This window comes from Ictalurus punctatus, chromosome 23, assembly GCF_001660625.3.
Source record: "Ictalurus punctatus breed USDA103 chromosome 23, Coco_2.0, whole genome shotgun sequence".
NCBI classification, from domain to species: domain Eukaryota; kingdom Metazoa; phylum Chordata; class Actinopteri; order Siluriformes; family Ictaluridae; genus Ictalurus; species Ictalurus punctatus.
Window position 1 is genome coordinate 9,109,372 of NC_030438.2, and position 18,617 is coordinate 9,127,988.

General features: G+C 40.2%; 2 protein-coding genes across 3 annotated transcripts; both read left to right on the forward strand.

Moving 5' to 3' along the window:
* Positions 1 to 392: 392 nt before the first annotated feature.
* Positions 393 to 12,785, forward strand: smpx (small muscle protein X-linked). Of its 2 annotated transcripts, none has more exons than XM_017453636.3 (6): positions 393 to 480; positions 2,173 to 2,342; positions 6,175 to 6,242; positions 8,563 to 8,649; positions 8,746 to 8,881; positions 10,632 to 12,785. In XM_017453636.3, exons 3-5 carry the CDS (start codon positions 6,204 to 6,206, stop codon positions 8,869 to 8,871), a joined length of 252 nt encoding a protein of 83 aa, XP_017309125.1. In that variant the 5' UTR covers positions 393 to 480; positions 2,173 to 2,342; positions 6,175 to 6,203; the 3' UTR covers positions 8,872 to 8,881; positions 10,632 to 12,785. The 2 variants fall into 2 exon arrangements, with proteins under 2 accessions (XP_017309125.1, XP_053530825.1); XM_053674850.1 differs by lacking the exon at positions 393 to 480 and adding an exon at positions 1,608 to 1,624.
* Positions 12,786 to 13,475: 690 nt separating this feature from the next.
* On the forward strand, positions 13,476 to 17,281 carry LOC108256592 (kelch-like protein 34). The gene has a single exon (XM_017453634.3). The coding sequence runs from the start codon at positions 14,677 to 14,679 to the stop codon at positions 16,432 to 16,434; it is 1,758 nt and encodes a 585-aa protein (XP_017309123.1). The 5' UTR covers positions 13,476 to 14,676; the 3' UTR covers positions 16,435 to 17,281.
* The last annotated feature ends 1,336 nt before the right edge of the window (positions 17,282 to 18,617 follow it).

The window sequence follows — 18,617 nt, forward strand, 5'->3', positions numbered from 1 at the left end:
AAGTGCAGAAATAAATATCCAAGAAGGACACAGAAACATATCCCCTGACACACACACACACACACACACACACACACACACACACACACACACACACACACACACAAAAAGGACATAGAGAAATATACAGTATATCTGAGGACATGTAAGGCCACAAATTTGGGATTACTTTATTGGTTGTTTGCATGAACCAAACCAAGGATTTTACTGATGACGATGCTTGTAAGTCTTGGAGACGGCATGCCTACAGGGCCTGCTGATTGGCTGGAAAGCAGATGTAGGTGTAACAGTGTGAGTGCTGTGGCGTGCTCAGGTGAGGAGGAAGTTAGGTATTGAGAGGTAAAGGCAGAGAGCTCAGGTGTGGATTTGCATAGCGCTCCTGTCTCCATGGGACGTTGAGCCCTGAGAGCTCAGAAGCCGTCGAGCAGCTCACTGCGAGAGAGGAACACAGCCAAGTAGCAGGCATTCGTCGCACGTTAGGTAAGAAAGCTCCAGAAGATATGAAATGAAAGGTCATGGGGTGAAGAGATAATTAGAAGAGATCTAATTCGACTGATAATGGGAGTGGTGATTAGTGATGAGTCAGATCAGGCGGTGTGTGTGGTGTTAAATGATGTAGAATGAGAATAATCCTCTAGGACTGGTGTATGACACTCTTGAAATTACGCTAATGATTTGCAGTTACTCTTTCATGCTGCTGCAAATCACAGGTTTATATTAATACGCTCGTTCTAATACGTTATTGTTTCTATAGTAACAGTTTACGTTTCTTTGTTTCATGACAAGCTGCGTTTCTTTTTGTCTTATTAACTTCAAGTGAGAGAAGAAACAGACGCTGGTGAGGCCAAGACAGTTTATTGCTGCTGTAACGTTTTGCGGATGTGCCTTAGCATTAAATGTAACTATAAATGGATAAAAGTAGGTTGTGTTGCTCTTTCGTAAAGAAAGGAAATCATTGGAAAATCACTACAGTATTTGCTGTTATAGGAAATCATTGGAAAATCACTACAGTATTTGCTGTTATAGGAGTTCCATCGTTTTAGATGAAATGGTCTAAAGACCATTTAGAAGTCTTAAGGTGAGCAGAGACTGCAGAGTGTGTGGATCTTGTGCAGGTAGTACTTTAAGACCTACAGATGAACAAATGCAAATGTATCCTAGCTGCATAATAACTTCACTTAGTTGCTAATTTGATTGGGAACAAACATTTTGTATATTATTGTTGTTTACAAAGAAACTAATTTGATTGAATACATGCCTCACCACACCTCCACATACCATATTCATTCTAACTCCACCCCCTTTTTAAAAATGACACCTTATTAAGAAAGAAAAACATGACTTATAATATTAATATTAAGTTTAAGACACATGATATGCTATTTATGTGCACAGTAGGGGCTAAAAACTAGCTCAGTTCTGAAATCACTGCGGATACTACCGGTACCGGTACCACTGGGAAGGGCTTGTCATGTCAAACCCTGCGCCAATCAGATGTTTCCCCATGGCTCTGCTTTACCGGAGCTTAAAATGGGTCATGATCTTAATAAGAAGCGAGTTTTAATAGTGATACAGGAAAGAGAAAGAGACAGTGCATCTTACGGAGACACAGACATCACGACAGGTAAATGTCAGGGGTGTCATTACTTATGGAACAGGGTTGCTGCTAGTCTTGCTCTGTCTACACTGTGTGTTTATCAGGCATAACGAGCTGAAATTCTCGTCTCATTCACAGAGATGTTGTTAGAGTGTGATCTATTTTCCTTTGTAGGTTATACTTGGCTAAATTTAACCAGATCATTTGAGCTGGATCCACTCAAGCTCAAGTTTAATTCTCAAACCTCAGAGTGGGGTTTAATTGCTGCTTTAAAAGATGCTGAAAATGAGAATAAAACTGAACGAGCAAGCGTATTTGTATACTATCTGGATGTATTAAGGATTTTATGTTTAACGTAGTTAACAGGCCCATTGTGTAATCTATAACTATACGTATATATGTATGTATATAAATATATAAGTATACTGTATGTTACTCAGTTAGCTGTATATAGGGCGAGTGTTTGATGAGTTTGGTCAGTGTGGATAGAAAGCAGGTCCCCTCTGTGCATCACGCTGCTATTTATAGTGAGAACAAATCCCAGATATGAGAGGAATCCCTTTACCACTCTGTAGCCTAAAGAGAGACAGAGACCGAGGGGGCAGAGAGAGGACGAGTTCCATCGAACAGCACCGCAGAACCACACGGGACCGACCTGGGAAGGACAGGGAAAAAAACAAAAACTAATCCTGAACTGATCCGGGCATCCCATAACGGAAAACTTTACACGTTCCAGCTGTAGGAGGTAAGAGACTGGAAGTGTGTCGCTTGTGTACATGTTTTTATGTGATTTATGTGTGTGTGTGTGTGTGTATGTGTGTGTGTGTGTGTGTGTGTGTGTGTGTGTTGAAATTCTGAGAGGTCAGATTTCTTATCCTGTCATAGTATCACGTTCTTGATATAATGTTTATACATAACTGCAAATTTGGCTCTTGCTAATCTTTGAGATTAGCTAACGCTATCCAAAACAATATATTAACACTATTTTTAGATTCTTTATTGAAATGAAAATGCAAAAACTCTAAGCAGATTACTTAAGGAACACCAGAGTTTACCTCTGTAAAACAAAACAAACAAAACAAGCATTTTAAATATTTATATATTTAAATATATAACCATTATCTCAGTTAGCAGGCTAGTTAGATGTCTAGCTTAGCACACAGGATGTCCTGCTAACATTTTCCAGTGTCACTCGTCATCATTTGATCATTATCATCCGCGAAGAATTTTTGTGACATCACAACCTGAGATCAAACGTAGCCCCGCCCCCGGATACGTTTTTTTTTACAGTCGTATGAAGAAAATGTGTTTTAAATGGAAAAAAAAATCTACTTGATTTAAAATTGATATCTAATCAATAAAATCCACTCTAAAGTGGACAGGATATGATATAAATACAGATAAACGTGTGGATAAATATATCATGACTTTAAAATTACACCTGATAATCCTTTTTATTTATTTATTGTTTACACATTGAGCTAATATATTATTTAAAAGTATGTATAAAATATATTATTGAAGTGTAGTTCTTCTTTATTGCTTAATAATGTCTTAATTGTTGCTTAAAAATATAAACATGCTTTTTAAACATGCTTCAGTAATATTCTGTATTTTTATACATACTTGCAAGCAAAAAATGTATCCTTACTTGATATAATAAGTAAATAATTTATGTATTTAGATACATAAATCAATGTTTAAAAGTACTGTATGTGTAAAAATATACAGAATTATTCAAGTATGTTTTATAATTGTTTGATTAAACGCATGTCTAAAAATCGAAATAAAGTTGAAAAGTTTGAAATGTTTAAAATTCCAGAATTGACAGATAAAAGCTTAAGTTTCCCAGGTTGTGTTATACGATCGAGCATGTAGGTCTCAGGCCTTTAGGAAAAGCAGGATTTAAATTCAGGTTATAAGTCAGTTTCTGTCCTGGATGTAAATAAAGACGCGTGGTAACTCAGACTGGCATTCGGACGTCGGCGCTGCTTTGCATAATAAACAGTGTGTGTTTGTAGGAGAAGCATCCTGACATACACAGCACTATTGTTCAAAATGAAAAGGTGTTGAGTCTGACACTGATGTGACGTTAGATTGGATTATCCTAGACAGCAGACTAATGAGAGTTTGTTACTATGGGAAATATCTGGAATAATCGTATATTCATCAGAAGGTTTTAATACTGAACAGTTTCAAAGTCAGTAAACAGAAACGGCTTTATTTCATCAGTTTAAGAGATTAATGTCCAGGTATCAATCAACAAATCAATCAACAGCTCTGTAATTAAACTTAAATTCTGAGAACTCTACATTACACATGTCGCCATTACAGTAAGATATACCAAGTGTTGTAAAAACTCATCACTAATCACCATTCCCTTTACTTTTGTATTTTAATTAATGCAATTATAATTCTTGTCAATTAACTAAATACCATGCTGTTATGTTTTTTAATCATTAATGAAATAAAAGAGTTATTATTATTATTAGTAGTAGTAGTAGTAGTAGTAGTAGCTTTTGGTTCTTTTTTATTATCTTACTTGTCTTATTTGCATTGATGCAGCTTTGCTGACTAGCTCTAAGGAGCATCAAATTATTTTTTTCTGTAGATAAATTGACCCAGAAATCATAGGATGGGACGTGGGGGTACATACTTTTGCACTCAACTGTAGGATTTATTTTTTTTCTTTCCTTTATTCTTTTTTTTTTATTTTGGGAGTGTGTGAGTATAGACAGTATAGAGAGTGTTAGACAGCTGCGTAGCACTCGCCGTGTCTGTCTCTGTCTCTGTCTCTCTCTGTCTTTAAAAGATAAATATAGCTGTGCTTGAGGCCTGATACTTCACCGTGTTCAGTCCCAAAGCTCCAGTGTTGATATAAACAACGCGCTGGTGGCAGTTGCTAAGGCTGTTAGTGCTGTAGTGCTCGTCTCTCCTCCTGTAAGCTCCGTCAGACTCTCTGAGTAAAAACAGAACACACAAAAAACCCCTGACAGACCAAACGAGTTGAGTCATGAAAACGGGATGTGCTTCTCCTATGGCAACCCTCAGGTCGCCCAGGTGAGAGGTGACACGTGGCCTGAGACATGCTCCGCCCCAGACGCCTGGCCCGGGGCAGTGAACGTTCTCTGTCGTGCTCCTTCTGATCTTCTGAGTAAACACAGCGCTGATGTTGTCAAAGCTTCGTTTACATGCGTGGAGGAAAAGAAAGGTTGCAGTGAAATGAGCACATTTCCGCCTGAACTTCATGTAGATTATGAAAATGACACGATTTTAGTCTTGTCCTTCTATGAAAGTCTGCTTTATCAGGGCAGGTTCTGCGGCTTCTAACACTGGAGTTCTTGTGTAATTCTAAATGAAAGGAATCAGTGTCGAAGTCGCTGTGATATCCCAGCAGTCACATGAGGAGGATGTAAATAAATATTTATATAATAAAATATCGATAACATATATGGAACGCCTGTACACCTGATGCACCCCTTATGTATTGATCCAATCATTCTGAGATGCTTTTCTGCTCACCACAGCTGTAAAGACCGTGATTTCGAGTTACTGTCGCCTTCCTGTCTGCTCGAACGGGTCTGTCCTCTGACATCTGTCATCGAGGAGATGTTTTTTGTTTTCTGCACCGTTCTGTGTAAACCCTCGAGACGGTTGTGTGTGAAAATCCCAGCAGGAGATCAGCAGTTTCTGAAATCAGATTCAGATCTCTGAAGACACAGAGATCATGTTTACCCCCAAGTCTGACGTGAATCTGAAGCTCGTGACCTGCATCATTTTATTCATTACCCTGCTGCAACATGATTTGCTGATTGGATCATTGTATGAATTGTACAGGCATTCCTAATAAAGTGGACGGTGAGTGTATAGCTTTATTATAATATAAAAGTGTGCATTAAGTGTGCACAAACATGTCCGTGACAAGATTGGTCTTTGTGCTTCTATATTCTTTCCGCACTAGAATAACAAGACACGACACTGCTTTCGTGTGTCACCAAGTCGCACAGAGAGAAAAGTCAGCATTTTTTACATTTTTATTTATATTTATTTATTTTTGTGTCCAGCAAAATATCAGTGAAGACTCATCACACTGGAGTGGAGTTGCTTTGTTGCTGCATGAACATTAAAATGAGCTATACATGCATATATATATATATATATATATATATATATATATATATATATATATATATATATATATATATGTATGTATATATATATATATATATATATATATATATATATATATATATATATATATATGTGTGTGTGTGTGTGTGTGTGTGTGTGTGTGTGTGTGTGTGTGGTTCTTAACCTGAAGCCCATGGCATGAATGATTCAGGTGGACCAGGACTCACAGCGGGAGTTGCTTAGCAACCGAAAGACTATCCGTAGCACCCGAAAGCTGACAATGACCCGACTTTTCACCGCTGCTCACGTACACACACACTCACACTCACACAGCCACATCCAGACGCATATTCACACACACACACTCACACACACACACAGAGGCCAGGTGACGAGTTTGAGTCCGGCTCCTCAATGCCTTTGTTGTCTTTCTGTTTGCTTTGCAGCAAGATCAAAGCTGAGGCCTCTGTGCAAAATGTCTAAACAGCCGTCAACAAACGTAAAAGCTTTACAGGTAAGTGTGTGTGTGTGTGTGTGTGTGTGTGTGTGTGTGTGTGTGTGTGTGTGTGTATGAACCCTCATGGATTTATACACTGTTTTACAATCAATAATGTTACACCTTCCCTTTCATGACTAATTAGTTTGGAAAAATAAAATAAAATGCACCAATATGTGTTTTTTAAAATAATTTAATCAAAAGCAAGTCCTGATTTTGAACATTACATTTTGTTAATTGGCAAAAACACATTTCAAATGCATGTGGCATTACAGCAGCGTTTTCTTTTTCTTTCTTGTATCTATTTATTTATTTATTTTTTTCGAGTCACATCAAGCTTGATGATGTACAGAAATACTGACAGAAACACATCGCCCATGCTTTTGCTTCCAGTCGCTGGAAAAACATTTTCTGTAAACACTCTGCGTATAAAAATAGACACGTGCAGACTTTAGGTAAAGTTCTGCTCACGACTGCCTCAAATTTGTTCCCTCCCGTTTTCCCATTTTACATTTGGGGAAGAAAAAGTTTTGTATGAAAGCCTGAGAGCTGCAGACCGCGGAGCGAGAGAGAGAGAGAGAGAGAGAGAGAGAGAGAGAGAGAGAGAGAGAGAGAGAGAGAGATAATAACATTATGACAGTAGAGCAGAATCACAGAGAGAGCAGCTCACGTACAAACACTGCAGCCAAAAATAGACACGTTTTTCTCTTTCCATAAAAACTCTCCATTCTATAAAAAGCCCGACATTTACAAGTGATTATAATTATAGACGTGAAGAGCAGCCGTGCATGCAGAGAGCTCCAGTGTACGATCTCTGATTCCTGTGACCTCTGACCTTTTATATTTTCATATTTCTCCAGTGCCACTGAAAGTTCATTAAGGAAGACACTCAGTGCAGCGGAATTTATCTGGAACTGTTACCACGAGCGGATTCTTTTCCTACAGCAGGGTTTTTTCCTCTTATAGCACAGCAATTTAAAAAATATTATAAAATACTAACAGGTCGTAGTTTTTATCCATTTATAGTTACATTCAGCGTTGTGGAACGTCCCCGAAACAAGTTCCTGTTCTCACAAATCACAGGTTTATATTAATGTGCTCGTTCTAATACGTTATCGTTTCTATAGTAACAGCTCGTTCACAGAGATGACAGAGTTTATGTGACGTGTATGAAAGGAGTCTCCAGTGCCAGCGCTGTGTAACAGTAACAGAGGTAACACTGCAAGTTTAGTTTTCCCACTTCTTCAGGACAGAGGAGTTTATGCTTCTTTGCGGTTTCTCGGAAACACAACAAGCTATGATTTTTGTCTTATTAATGTGAAGAGAGAGAATAAAGAGAGAGAATAGAGAGAAAAAATGGAGAGAGAAAATAAAGAGAGAGAAAATAAAGAGAGAATAGAGGGAGAGAATAAAGAGAGAGGGATGGTGAGGGAACGAGTGTTTATAGCTGCTATAACGTAAGTGAGAACAGGAACTGACTCATTTCGTGGACGTTCCACAACAATAACTAAATGCATAACAAGTATGACGTGCTGTTTAATAAATAAAAATAATCATTGTTGTCTGATTGCTGTGCTATTTGTGGTATTTGTGGTATTTGAGGAATAAAACACTGAAGGATGTACTGTTTCAGAATAAAATAATAAACAGTAACTCAGTTGATCTTTGTTTTATTCCTTAGTATCACGTCTGAGGACAATAAACGAATTAAGATGATATACTGTAGGTGTGGCTGTGGAAATGACTTCATAAAACTATTCAGAAAGGGCGTGGCCTTCATAGCTCACCGTATTCCTCAGTGACAGGGAATCAATGTGAACAATGCAGTGCATTATGGGTATATATATATATATATATATATATATTTTTATATATACACACACACACACACACACACACACACATATATATATATATATATATATATATATATATATATATATATATATATATATATATATGTGTGTAAAATATCCAGAAATGAAGATGAGCCACTAATGAACAGCTTCCTGTTTCACCACGTAACACAAGGAAGAATAGAACAGAAAGTCCGTTTTCAGACCCTGCAGTGATGAGAAAAACACCCAACTCCTGTGGTCTTATCAGTTCATCCAACTGCTCATTTTCCTACAAACACTCTGCTCTTTATGGAGCGAACTGAACATCAGCAGGAAGAAATATTTTCTCGCCTGGAGCAGACGCATTCACGGAAAACTACACGAGACTGAAATACGAGTGTCCACAAACCAGCCGTCAGCTCTCTGTGAAGTTCTCCGTGAGATCAGCGCCGGGTTTGTGATGCTCCTCTCATTTTCTCCTCTCCTTATCTGTCTTAAAGGCCAACCTCAATATTCCGATGGGAGCTTTGCGTCCGGGAGCAGGACTTCCTGGGAAGAGGAAAGACGAGACACAGGACACGGCGGAGGTTAGACATATATACGCATACATACACAGGATATGAGATATAACCTCAGACCAAACACAGATATATAGAGTAACATGATGCTGATATTGCTTTCAGGTACCAGCCGTCACTCCGGAAGAAAAGAAGCACCTTCCTGGTGCTGTGAAACTTCCAGGGCCGGCGGTCGACCTTTCCGAGATCAAGAATGTCAAAAGCGAGCTCAGATGGGTCACTAAAGATTAGACACACTCAGGTAGCGCTCTGAAAACCTGTGCACAGTAGACTCACTTCCTCTGGAACCCTTGAACCATTGCAGCGTGTGTCAGATCGAACACTTTACACATTATTCTAACGGTAATGAAAATTAGAAAGTGATTAGAAAGCTATTTGCTTCACAACCACCTTTAATCTTCAACATCTGCCATATTACTGTTATTTATTCATTTATTTATTTATTTAAGCTTCAGATCACATAACTTGACATTAGCGTTTTACTCGAGTACTTTTGACTTGAATTATTTTGCAAAAGCATGGAAATACTCCTGTTGCACCATTAATAAATCCGAAAAAGCACTCTATACCAGATGTATAAATGAAGCAGGAAGTGCGTAGGCGAGGAGGAGGGAGGAGTTATCTTATAGTAAAAGACCATCTTTAGTAACTTCAGTATAATCAGCTCCAAATGAGGTCTGACCTATTTTTGTCTGAACTTTTGATCCCTGGTGCAGTTGTCGATTGTCACTGGAGAAAAATGTGATTACACACACACACACACACACACACACACACACACACACACAGAGCAAGGTCAGAAAAAAGGGCAACCTATTTTATAAGTGCGTCATGCTCCCAAACCTGCACGCTGCTGTGCTCGCCTCTAGCCACAGGGTGTCAGTAGTTTTTAAACTTTTTTAGCACGTGTGAGTTTGCATAAGAGGATGCCAGCGTGTGTGTGTTTGTGTTTGTGTGTTAAAGGGTGTGAGTGTGAATCAGGGTCTATTAATATCAGTAACTGAGACGAGCTTGGTGGGGCAGTGAGAGTCCGTCTGTGGTGTGATTGCCCTTGCATGATTGTGTCCAACACACACACACACACACACACACACACACACACACAGAGAGCGCCTGTGACCCTTTCCATCCATCTGGAAGCTAGACCTGGTTATGTGTGCGTGTGTGTGTGTGTGTGTGTGTGTGTCACAATATGAAAGTAATGTAATCTGATTATTTTTGGATTACTTCAAGGTCACGTATGTAAATAAAGTCATGAGAAAAGCAGTATGATCTATAATACTTTTATTTAGAGCTTATTTTAGAGCTTCAAACAGGTTCAATGTTTGGATTTGTTTTAATTAAACAAACAAACAAATAAAAGATCACTCTCCCTGATGCGGGTGACCATATTCTGGTTTTCCAAAAAGAGAACGTCTTTTTGTTCAAAGTTACACATTTGAATAGAGTATGGTCATGGGCGTTGTTTCGACTCGGGACAGCTGGCATTCGCTGTTTTTGCCGAGTAATTGTTTAACACCGAACACAACATCGCTTCACCTTCACGTATTCGCTGAGAGGAGGATAACGGCTGAGAGGCAGGAATTTGGACAATAGTTGCTGCAAGCCTTTTTTTAATCGACCAATCGGTGTGCGAGAAGGCGGGACTTACAGAGAGGGTTAAATCAATGCACATACACGCACATATCATGCAGTACTAGACCATAAACACGTCATAATGAAACTAAAGCAGAATCCCAGACATTTCCTCAAATTTAGACGCTTTTTTAAGGTCTGATAAAGAGGATGTACGGTCCCCCTAACAAAAACATTTCAGAGAACAATCTGTGTTCATTTCTACCAAATGAACTTTATGCACCAGGAGGTTGTTCACCTGAGTCACGACTGGTGAGAGAGAACCAGTGTGGTGTGTGTAAGAACAGCAGGTAGACTATACAGTCATAATGTTATATTTAATTAAATAATTAAACATCACCTTTTTTTTTACACAGGTGACCCCACCTTGCTTGTGTTACAGAAGGAGACAGACAGCTCTACCAGCTCTAACTATTCCATTACTGATTCTCTACGACAATGTCCATCAACTCCCAAATTTCCCGCCACTGAAACCAAGACGCCCATCCTCCAATGAACTGCAATAACTCGTCAAAGTTTTCCATCCCTGCAACCCACATAGCAAAGTTGTTTTTCTGGTTCAAGAACGGATTGGAGCCCTATAAAAATCCCAGACTTCAGTTATCCCGAGTGCTTGAGGGTTTAGAACCCATTTCAGATCTGGTACTGAATCTCAGCCTTCTCTAAGGCTAGATACTGCATACAAATTATGGTCCGAGAATGGCTCAGGCTATTTTGGCAGATTAGCTTCTATGATGGTCCCAAATCCGTCCCAGAAGTCATCTCTAATAACATGTAGACTTTGGTTTCAAATCTCAGCCGTCTCTCGCCCAAGATACTGGTTCTCCAAGTTACAGCTGCATAACAATCATAACAGTACCATAGCTATAATTGCCATATTAGTACCAAATCTCAGACTGCAGTTATTGCTAGACCCAATTAACAATTTAGTACTGAGCCCAGATATTGCAAATAAAGATGGTCCAGACTGGTTTTCCATCTGAGAGCTGCATAATAGCCATTATAGTAGCAAATCCCAGGGAACATTCATCTCTATTATTGGACCTTACACAAACCTAAACCTATTTAATATATCTGCTACCAAATGTTATCCATTGTTTGGCTCAGAACTCACGAAGAATGATGACCATGTAGACCTTTCAGCCCAGAACAATAAGGTCCAGGAATGGTCCAGCCTGGTTCTCCATCTTAGATTAGCACTGCCTAACAGTGCCAAATCCCAGCAAACAGAAGACCCAGAATAGCTTGCCAGCGAAGGAAAAAGCATGCCAGAGTCAACCAAATTTCAAACATTTTGGACCTTTTGTATATTGTGAAGGTTATAGCACAAGAATGGTCCATGATGTTTTACCACCCATTTTAGATCTGGTACCAAAACCTCAAATAATGTTGACCACCTAGATTACAGCAGCTTATCAGTCCTAATAGAACCAAATCCCTGCCAGCAGTCATCACTATTACTCATTTATGGTACTGAATTGCAGCATCTTGCATCTTGACCCAGATACCACAAAGAACGATGGCTCACGATGACTCCGAATTGACTACCAGATGAGGCAAAAGAGACAAAGCCGTACCAAACAAATCGACAGCATTTTGGACGCATCCCCAATCAGCCCACATGCTGTTTACCATCAGAGATGTGGCACCATCAATGCCAGACATGGCACCATGCAGCTGCAGACACCATTCCCCCCTGACTTGATGGCACTTCTTGACCAGATAATTTTGCTATGTAGGTATAAAAGCACACGACTCGAACCTGATGAAAACCACAAACTGCACATTTGACATGGAATCATGGCAAGCTGTTCTCTTTGATATCTCTTGTTTTAAATCTAAAGTGTGTGTGTGTGTGTGTGTGTGTGTGTGTGTGTGTGTGTGTGTGTGTGTGTGTGTGTGTGTGTTTGTTTTAGCAGAGGTCTGATTTCATAACAGATCTGCAAGCTCCTCTGCTGCCATGTGTGAAGTCACATATTTAAATTCCTTTTATAGAGCCTGAATCATAATGTAGCATGATGATTAGTCCGTGCTGTTCGTGTTAATAGTGGAAAATGCCGTCTCGCTTCATTTATGCTGAACAAATGTGAGACATTGGAAAACATGTTTTCATACTTCATGGCCTTTTCTTTTGAACCACTATGTTTTTTTTTCTGCCTTTCCTTGCCATTGTTCTCTGGCTTCGTTTTGGGAGCGTGTAGGCTGACATGCAATAAAAACACGATTTCTCAGTGTCACAGTGTAGGAGGGTGAAGCAATCACAGGTTGTCTTAGAGCAAACAGAACTGAATTTCCAACACGTCGTCACTGTTTTATTAGCTCTTAAATGTGATATTTGTGAAGAAGGTTTTCTCTCTTTTTTTTCCTCCTGTTGAACAAGCAGCACATCAGTGAAAGTGTCCTTATTGAAGATTCTGACCAGAGTCAGAAGGGCTAAGAGAAAATAATGACCATGTGTGAAGTGTAATAAAAACTTGGGTCAAAAATAAAATACCATGCCACATAACTGATTTCCTGTCTTTTAAACTGATTTCCTGTTTTGATCTTTCTGTGGATAATATTTCGTAAGAGAGCGACTAACTGACATTATACTGCAGCACTGCAAGTGTGGATTGTGATTGGTCGGAATGTGTCGAGTCATTTTCTATAACAGCAGCTGTGACAGCTGCAAATCACGGGTTTATCTTAACTCTCATTCTAATACTTTATAGTTTCTATAGCAACAGCTCGTTCACAGGGACCACTCCAGATTAAAAACCATGTGCAATCATTGATAAGTTTTCTGTAAGGACATGTTTATGTAACATTTACAGAAGGAGTCTCCCATGTCAGCCCTTTGTTACGGTCAGAGGTAAAGCTGTAACTTTTTCTGGTTTCCCTATAACATGTCTTATGACAAGGAGTGACCGTTTATAGCTGCTACAACGTAAGAACGTACGTTTTATGGACATTCCACAACATTAAATGTAACTATAAATGGATAAAAACGTATGATGGGTCAACATCTGCAAGTCTGCTTCATCACACCACCCAGTGTTGGATGATTTTAAAACATGGAGTGTTTTATTCCTTACTTATCAGTAGCATAACTGTTATGTGTTCTATACTAGCTTTTTTACTTCCTTAGCATAAAGCAAGTAAATCCTATATATGTTATATAGTTTACAGACCATGCATCAGGAAACTTTCATAATGCTTTAGCGCTCATCCTGGTGGAAAAGCGGCTACAATCTTTAAAAAGCTCGTTGCTTCCCTAAACAATCATACATTCTTTGCTAGCACAAAGAGAAACCCATCAGTGGTTCTCTGACCACTTCTGTCAGGCAAACACACATGCAGATGCATGCACGTACTCTTTGAAGGCATCTATTTCTTCTGTAATGTTTGCAGTGCTTGTGTTACTAATTAGCAGACAGATATGTTATATTACGAATGCTTCGAGGATTCGAGAGGATTATCGTCCACATAGCTGCGTGTGCTAAGAACAGAGTGAGAATGTCACCGGTAGCCCTCTTATTCGATTTTCTGACACCCCCTTCATGTTACATCCCTGGCCTGTCTGTGCCAGGGACTATTTACGGATGATGACACAATAAAATCATAAGGTCAGTGTGAGGGCTCTGGAATATAACTACACACACATATAACATCAGAATGGCATACCAGCTCAATCTATTAACCCCACACCTCTTTTAGTTTAGGCAAGTCGATGTCTTGTTTACCTTTCTTCTCGTTCTTTGTTTGTCTTATTATCTCCATCACTCTACTCTGACTTTTTCTATCTCTCTCCTTCTGTCAGACGAGTCCTCGTCTGTCTCTGACCCACCACGTGTTTCTATTCCTGTCACTGAGATGATGCGGAATGGGGTTTGGGCACTTATGGCAACAGACAGAAATACGGTGCTGACTTTTATTTACTTAGAGAAAAATTCACATGGGGGAATTTACAGCAAACAACTCACCCTCATCCTTAATACTCCCAGAATGACGGCAGGAAAAGGGCACTGCAATGAGTGAGTAAAGTTGGATGCTTCTGTTCTTTTCCCATGTGACCCAAAATGCCTTGCTGTTACCCCTCCTTCTGTTTGTACTTGGACTAGCAGCATTCCTCTCCCAGGAAAACAGGGGGGAGGACCACAGGACGGTTGTCTGTCTTTGCCAGACTGAAGTGTTTGTGGGCCGTCCGCTGGCTGAAAAAGAGATCCGTCCTATTGGCATGTTTATCTGCAGCAGCTATGGGCTTCACCATCCCAGTAGCTACCCTTATGAAGAGCAACACTTGCTTCACTCAATATGCGCCAGTCAAGGGGACTATGAACTGCCTCTCGCTTCCCTTATTTCCCTTCCTTTCTTTTCTTTGTTTTGACTTTCTCTTAATCCTCTTAATCTTCTCCATTAGTAATGAGTTACTTTCTTATGCTCAGCAAGTCTCACGGCGAAGGGCTGCTCTCTCGATACCAGAGCTTGCGGCAAGATGGTCGAATGTGCGACATCATTCTGGAAGCTGAAGGCAAGGAGTTCCCAGCTCACCGCACCTTGCTAGCTTGCTCCAGTGACTACTTTTGGTCACTATTCCAGGATCACACTTTAGAGTCCAGGGCTCGGATTGTCAATCTACCAGCCGTGTCCTCAACTGGCCTGGAGCTGGTGCTGGACTTTATCTACACCTCATGGATCTCACTATCTCCCTGCACATTGGAGGACACACTGGAAGCTTCCTGCTACCTTCAGGTTACCCGTGCTTTGGATCTCTGCACTGAGTACATCTCAAACAGCCTCACTCTGGATAACTGCTGCTTTTTTGCCAATGTGGCTGCCCGTTACAGCCTCTCGGATGCACTTACTGTCACTAGTCATTTTATTGCAAGACACATGGCAGGACTCCTGGGTGCCAACGGGGACCGATCTGGACTGCTAGAGTTAAACCTTGACTCCTTTCGAGAGGTGTTGGGATCAGATGAGATACCAGGGGTAAAGGAGACAGCACTTCTACAGCTAGCTCTGGAATGGTTGTCTTGCAACCCTTTACCTGCATTGGAAAGTAACTCTTTACTCAGTCGTGTTCGATTTGGCCTGGTGCCTCCAGAAGATCTGACCCATCTGAGTTCCCTCAACCCACCCCTACGCACGCCTTTCATTCACAGCTTGGTACAGAAAGCCCTGCATTACCACATGCAGGTTCCTCTCCAGCCACTAATCCAGAGTGTCCATACAAGTTTAAGAGCTGCAACCAACACGGTACTCCTGGTGGGAGGAGGTGCTGAAGCAGACCGACCACAAACCCAAATCCAGAGCTACAATCAAGAGAGCAGGAAGTTCCACATGTTGCCCATTAACATGGTGAAGAAGCTCCAGTATCAAGGAGTTTGTGTGGTGGGAAACTTCCTCTTTGTGCTTGGAGGAGAGGTCGTAGAGGTGGACGGGGAGAGTGAGAAGACAGCAGTGATGACTGTGTCTGACCAAGTATGGCGCTATGACCCTCGGTTTGAACACTGGGAGGAGATGGAGCCCCTCTTACAAAAAAGGGCACAGTTCTCCTGCTGTGTGGTGGAGGGTGTAATCTATGCCATAGGAGGACGAGGCCAGAGAGGAGAGCCCACCCTTTCCTCAGTGGAGAGATTCAACATGAATACAGGGTGCTGGCGTAGTGGTGTGTCCTTGCCTCACGCTGTCCATGGACAAGCTTGTGCCACAATTGGCAGAGGTATCTACATTTCTGGTGGCGTCCATGGCAGCCAGACTGAGAGTAGTAAGGAAGTGTTGTTTCATAACACCTCTGATGATGATGTCTGGGTAAGGCGCTCTGCTATGTCTATAGCCAGATTTGGCCATCAGATGGCAGCCATAAAGGAAAAACTCTATGCCTTCTTAGGGATGTATGAACCATTTTGTGATATCGAGTGCTACGACCCTCAACAAAATCAGTGGACCCGACTGAAACCTCTTCTGCAAGACCGCTTCTGCTATGGTTTGACAGTCACACTGGGTGGACGCATATTGATGTTCGGAGGTAGAAAGTGGCAAGACGGACAGGAAGTGTGCATTTGTGATGTCCTGGAGTACGACCCTGATTATGACAGCTGGAGGAAAATCTGTAAGCTGCCACATGCATTATGTGGGACTCAATGTGCTCAGATGAGTCTCCAAGAATTTATATAGACATAGGAGCCCCCCCAAAAAAAAAAAACAACTATGCGTTTCCACAGCCTGAGTAGAAAAGCAGAAGACTGTTCAGTCGGTGCATGCTTGGTAGACTTGTGGAGGGTAAATCTCACTGATCTGTGCAGGCAGAATGGATTTTGACCTTCAGACTGGTGAATCAGAAGAATCTTGGCGCTGGAGGCATTGTATTATAAGGGATAAGCAAGGCATGACAGCAACGGGAGGTCATACTGACAGCACGAAAAAGACAAGAGTCCTGGGAGTTCTGGAGTTGTCATATTTCCAGAAAATAACATTGCATGGAAAGAAACGGACGCAGAACTGAAGCAGGTGTATGCAAAGCCTTAAACACAGACTGGATATTGGGCAATGGACACAGATAAGGCAGACAGAAATGACGATTTATGCCAGAAATGACACAGACAGAGAGCTTAGGTAGATAAAAAGCAGGCAGAACAAAAGGAGCAGAATCAATACATCGATACGCGGATAAAATAGTATTGAGAACAAGGTATTTAAAAGCACTTTAAGTTAATTAAAGGTCTCTGAGTGTGTGTGGGATGAAAATGAGACGGGGGAAATAGATTTAGTTCTCTCAAATACAAAGCATGGGTCAAAACTCAACAACTGCCTGGGCGTAGAGCGCTTTCCACTCTCTGTGATGACTTACGTCATTAAAAATTCACCAGGAAATGTTAGGTATGATATGTTGCTTATCTTGCATGTGCAATTATTTGAGTCATGTATAAAAAGCATCTTCCTAGAGCGAAATTATTCTTAATGAAAGCCATTCAGGGGTACACTAGGAAAGTGCCTGAATAAACGCGTGGAGCGTGAGATCGTCCCTGGAGCTTGCAAGTCATTTAGTGCAATTCATTTTTGCTTTGTCTTCACGAGCTTAAAATAAATGAAATGATTAATGAGTGGTGTTAAAAGCGAAAGGCATGAACTCGAGAGAAAGAGCGCAAGGATGTGGTAATTACCACAAAAGAGAAACACTAGGGATGTGTGTATGCTTGGATACGGCATATTGGCACCAGGTGGCCTGAGAGAGAAAGAGTGTGTATAAAGAAATCATAAAAATCTTCACGGTAGCTTGGAGACAGGAGGATTGGGAAGAAGGATAAAATAAACTCCCCGTTATATCTGGATCTTGGATGGGGGCAGATGGATCGCCAGTTCTATCATTTCCTAATGCTTTAGCTGAGACTGGGAACCTAGAACTCTGGCTGGAAAGCTGGCCTGGCTCAGCAAAAGCATCTAACATTTATCTACAAGCTATACTACAAAGACAATAAGTGAGTTACTGTGACCACCCTGACGCTGATAATGTTCCTATTACAGCCAAGAGTCTCCAAGTGTTTTATTTCTTCTTATACCACAGCAATTTATCAACAATTAATTTTTTTTAAAATTAAAGAACATATACGTTTTAACCATTTATAGACATTTATTATCGTGTTAGTTTCACTTACATTATCACAGCTACTGTACAGGTGCATGTCAAAAAAGTTAAATATCGTGGAAAAGTTTTTTTTTTTTTCCATAATTTAATTCAAAAAGTGGAACTATCATATATTCTAGATTCATTACACATAAAGTGAAATATTTCGAGCCTTCTTTATTTTAATCTCGATGATTATGGATTACAGCTCATGGAAATTGAAAATCCAGAATCTCAAAATATCAGAATAAAGAATCTATAATACAGAAATGTCGACCTGAGAAGACTCTAATCAGCAAATTAACTCAAAACACCTGCGAAGGTTTCCTGAGGCTTTAATCTCTAAGTCTTGTTCAGTACACAACTATAATCACGGGGAAGATGAAAGTAAACGTTACATTTCATTTGGAAATCAAGGTTCCAGAGTCTGGAGGAAGAGTACAGAGGAAGAGAATACATGAAAGTTCCACTTTTCGAATTAAATTGCGAGAAAAAAACAAACTTTTCCACGATATTAAAATGTTTTGAGATGCACCTGTATAAACAGTCGCCCGCTATAAAAAGCCATATAAGTGCTAACAGGAACTAACAAATCATTTAATGTAACTATAAATGGATAAAAAATATTATGTCTCTGTTTTTTTTTTAGTAAAACATTTGTTTTCAAAGTGCGGTGGTATAAGATGAATAAAACACTCTGAGATGTCCCATCATAGGAAAATAATCAACTTTGTTG